The sequence below is a fragment of the Patagioenas fasciata genome, chromosome Z (assembly GCF_037038585.1).
Source record: "Patagioenas fasciata isolate bPatFas1 chromosome Z, bPatFas1.hap1, whole genome shotgun sequence".
Lineage (NCBI taxonomy): Eukaryota > Metazoa > Chordata > Aves > Columbiformes > Columbidae > Patagioenas > Patagioenas fasciata.
Genome location: NC_092560.1, coordinates 75,760,402 through 75,764,564, shown reverse-complemented (window position 1 = coordinate 75,764,564; position 4,163 = coordinate 75,760,402). Strand labels below are relative to the sequence as shown.

The 4,163-nt window shown below is 55.0% G+C and overlaps 1 protein-coding gene across 1 annotated transcript; it reads right to left on the bottom strand.

Annotated features, from left to right (window-relative positions):
* Nucleotides 1-234: 234 nt before the first annotated feature.
* On the bottom strand, nucleotides 235-3,360 carry CCL21 (C-C motif chemokine ligand 21). The gene is made up of 4 exons (XM_065860120.2): nucleotides 3,216-3,360; nucleotides 2,500-2,620; nucleotides 2,224-2,398; nucleotides 235-1,918 (listed from the first exon to the last, which is right to left on the bottom strand). Exons 1-3 carry the CDS (start codon nucleotides 3,283-3,285, stop codon nucleotides 2,239-2,241), a joined length of 351 nt encoding a protein of 116 aa, XP_065716192.1. The 5' UTR covers nucleotides 3,286-3,360; the 3' UTR covers nucleotides 235-1,918; nucleotides 2,224-2,238.
* Nucleotides 3,361-4,163: the final 803 nt, after the last annotated feature.

Sequence of the window (4,163 nt, the reverse complement as noted above, 5' to 3'; positions counted from 1 at the left end):
TTGGATGAGCAAACAGGATGTCTTCGCCTTGCTGGGCAACACAGCAACAGGCGAAGGGACTTGCACTGTCCCTTGTGCCAGCAACACCCAGCCCTTGCACCCCCGGGATGCAGCACCCAGGAGGAGAGCTGTAAAACCCAGGACTTGGGGGAAGATGGTGTGTGGAGCAGGAGAGCAGCCCCCCATGCAGCGCCTCCCGCCCCACCAAAGCCCATCACAACAGCCAGAAGTGAGTTTGGTTTGTAAAGGATACATTTTTATTGCCTTGCATCCTGTCCAAAAGCCGATCTGGCAGACAGCCGCATCCTCCCACATGGAGGAGAGGGCAGCACAGAGCCAGCTCGGTGCCCGGCCCCTGCTTGGGGCCGGTATCTTGGACTTCACAGTTTCTTTACACAGCCTCAAAATAATAGACCTAAACGCCCGCCTAATAAAGCAATAGAGCCAGATAAATGTGCTTGATAGACACACTCGGCTAGAAGCTTTACTCCAGCCAACACACAGCCTTTGCTGATACTGTTAAGCCATGCAAATCCTATTATTGCAATTATATGATTTAATAGACCTTTACTGACCAAAGTCCACGTCTGAAGCCTCTGCAAGCAGATAACACTGCGGCTGCAATACAGCATTTCAATTTGCTCCTTCTCAGCAGGCTGGAGAGGGTTTGCAAGCACAGGGAGATGCCATTTCCCTGCCAGCACTGTCCCAGAGGTCTGTGCCCTCTCTATTCACAGCCTTACCTATTCTGTCCTCGGGTTAGTGACTTCTGATTTTACTAAAGGTTTGGGATGGAGCTGCTCTCAAATGGCGGCAGCGTGTCTGCAATGGATTTTGTAAAGTCTTCCATTCCCCACCTGCACAGCCTCACTTGCATGGTTTTCACCACATGGGCTTTTCAGACTTGGGAAGAAAGTATATAAATTTCCTTTTGTTGCTTTTCCAGAAGACTAAGCATTTGGCTTAATAACATTTGAATCTCCGAAAACAGCAAAACTAAGAGGGACAAAGGCGTAAGATGCCAGTAAATTGAATTACTTGTTCTAATTTCATTGCAATTTTTTACCTAAAAAAAAATTTAAAAATAAAAAAAAATAAAATAAAAAAAGGATTTTAAAAATGAAAAGGGTGAATCCTGGCTATCTTCCTCCAAACTGCAACAGCGTGTTTTAAAAGCCAAAGGGAAAGCCTAGAACCACCCAGAAGTGCAGCCACACTGTCATCCCAGTTGTCCCCAAAGTCTCTATCTCAGGCACTTAATTGCCCTGAGAGGATGCAGCCAGCAAGCAGCCCGGGCAGGACCATGGGGACATGAGACCTGCCTGGCACACCACAGCCTTAAAAGCTGAAAAGGAGCAAACAAGTGGGAGGAAAATGAAAAGCAGCCATCGTTTATTTGGTAGAAAAATAAGAGCAATCTTCCAGAAAAGCCAGCCTGCAGCATAATGGGTACTCTGTGAAGCACAAGGAGCCAGAAGTAGAGCCTTCCAGGAAGGCTGAATGAAAGCACAGTCTTTACGTATAAATACAAATGTATAAAATCCCCCTAAAAAAAAACACTCATAGGAAAAGCTGCCACCCTGCCAGGCTACAGAAAATCCCCTCTGGTGGGAAGGCGTCCCACTTCCCCCCAGGGGGGTGATGCGGCTCAGCTCCCATATGGCTCCATGTCCCCTCTGGCGTGGTCATGGAGCGAGTGAGGACCTGGGTGTCCCCTCCACCGAGAGCACCCAGCCAGTGCAGGGGGTCCCGGCTGGGGGATCTCTGTGGCAGACACAGCAGTGCCGAGGGGGCTGCAGAGCAGTGGGCAGCCCCCTCAGCGAGCCCCATCCTCGCCCGGGGCTGATGGGTGGGTGGGTGGTCTGTGGGTGTCCATTGCCGGGCGATGGGTCGGTCATCGGTGTGGAAGGCATCCGTCCTGAGGAAGGCAAGGAGGGGGCAGTGAGGTGGAGAGGGTCTCAGCGAGAGCACCCACCCCAGCCAGGGGGCCCTTGCCTTGCCTTGCTCAAGCATTGTCTTGTCCCAGCAGCTCCAGAAAGAAATCTGATTTTAAGGTAAGCATAGATCAGGAGGGAGCCATGCTCTAAGTGCCTCTATGGTCCAGCCACAGTGCTGGCAGCCCTCCCAGGAGCTGGATGCCCACCCTTCTATGGGGAAGCATCTAGGATGGAGTGCAGCACCCTCACCCCATCATCCTGCTGCCCCCTGCTACCCCTTGCCTACCTCTTCAGGCCTGACTTAGACCCGCTGCCGCTTCTGCCGCTTGGGTCTGCCCCTAGGATGTGGGGGCTTGTCCTGCTTGTTGCTCTGGAGCTTCTTGTCCAGGTTCTGCATCAGCTTCTGGTTGTTAGGGTCAGTGGGAGAGGCACAGATTTTCTTGTTCCCTTTGGTGGTAAACCTGGGGGTGCAGGCAGAAATGTTTGCTGGAAGGAGGGCAGGGGAAGGACAGGGAGAGGGAGGGTTTGGCTGGAGACAAACCACCCTGGATGGTCTACTTACACAACAGCATGCAGCATACATCCCAACTCCGGTCCCTGGAGGCGGTAGGACTTCACCACGTTTCTGGGGACAGCTTTCTTGCTGTGCTTCAGGCAGCAGTCCAAGGCTGAGCTGCCAGTGCCTGTGAGCAAGGAGAGGGATGTGGGATTTTGGACCCAGGGCACCTTCCCAGTCCTGGGGTGGCACAGCAGGGCCAGCTGACAGCACAGGGCTTGTTTGGTGACATTTGCAGGAGAGATGCTGGGGCAGCACGTGGGAGCGGAAGGTCTCAACCTCAGTGCCCAGGTGCAGATCAGAGCCTGCCCAAGGGCTATGTGAGACCAATTTCACTGCTGGCAGAGGAGAAACTGAGGGCGACACAAGCTCCTTCCAAAGGGACTGAACCTTATTCACCTACCTGCACTTTTCAGCTTGTGGTGCTGCTGCCCCACCAGCCACATGCACATGCACACATGCTCCCAAACCAAGCAAGCACCGCAAGCCAATGACACACACCAATCGGGCGAGCACACACACATGCGTGCACACACACACCCCCTGATACACAACTGCCCTGCAAACCCCCACCCACAGCATTGCACAAATACAAATGCGCCACAGCCCCCCACTGTGCACTGCTATCGCACCACTCGGCACCCTGCATGGACCCTGCCGAGCACTCGAGTCCCCTTCCCCATCCCACCCACAGGCAGGCAGGAGGGTTTTGTGCCCCTCACCTTGCGCCTGGGCGGTGAGCAGGGTGGCAGCCAGCAGCAGCAGCAGCGGTAGGAGAAGACGCAGAGCCATGGTGGGTGCTGAGCTGGGCACGGCAGGGGAGCAGGACGCGCTCTGCTGCTGTTGTGCCGAGGCTGCTCTTATTTATCTCCAGACACTTTGCTTTCATTTTCGGACAGTCTTGGCAGGCAGCCCACTAGCCGGCCGAGGGCTGGGTGATGGAGAAGTGGGAGGGTGAGGGATTCCTGTAACCCATGAGCCCCCCTTTACAGACGCGTCCTGTCTTGTTCACAGCTGCCCATCACGGCGCAGGGTGCCAGGTAGGGGGCACGCCGGAGACATGGCCCCCATCACAGCATGATGAGTTTGTGGGGTCCTATTTCCTACCCATCTCACAACCTGCCGCTACGTGCTCACGGTGGGTCAGGTGTTGCTGCTTGCCTGTTTGTTCTGCAGACAGGGACCCTGGCGGGTGCCCAAGCCATTAGGGAAGCCAAGGTGTCAATCTGCTTTGCTCCCCCACCTCATGCTTTGCCCCCGAGCCAAGCCGCCCACCCCACACAGGTGAGAAGGGGCTCAGGGTGATCCCACATCCCAGCTCCCTGAGCCCCCATCCCTGTCTGGCTGCCTTGGGGACCGCTCCAAACAGCTGAACATGTCTGTGGGGCCGGCATGTGCAAGGACCAGACTGAAAATGGGACTGGGGGAGATCGCACAGCCCACCATACACTGGTGGTGATACCAAACTGTGGGAAGCTGAGCATGAGAGAGAACCTCAACCAGCTGGAGAAATGGACTGACAGGAACCTCCTGAGGTTTAACGCAAACAAAATGTGAAGTCCCATGGGCAGGATGGCGTGATGCTGTGCAGCTGCACAGGTTGGGCATGGCTGGCAAGACGGGGACTATGCAGAAGCACCCAGGGGAGCTGAACAGGACCCCACAGGGCA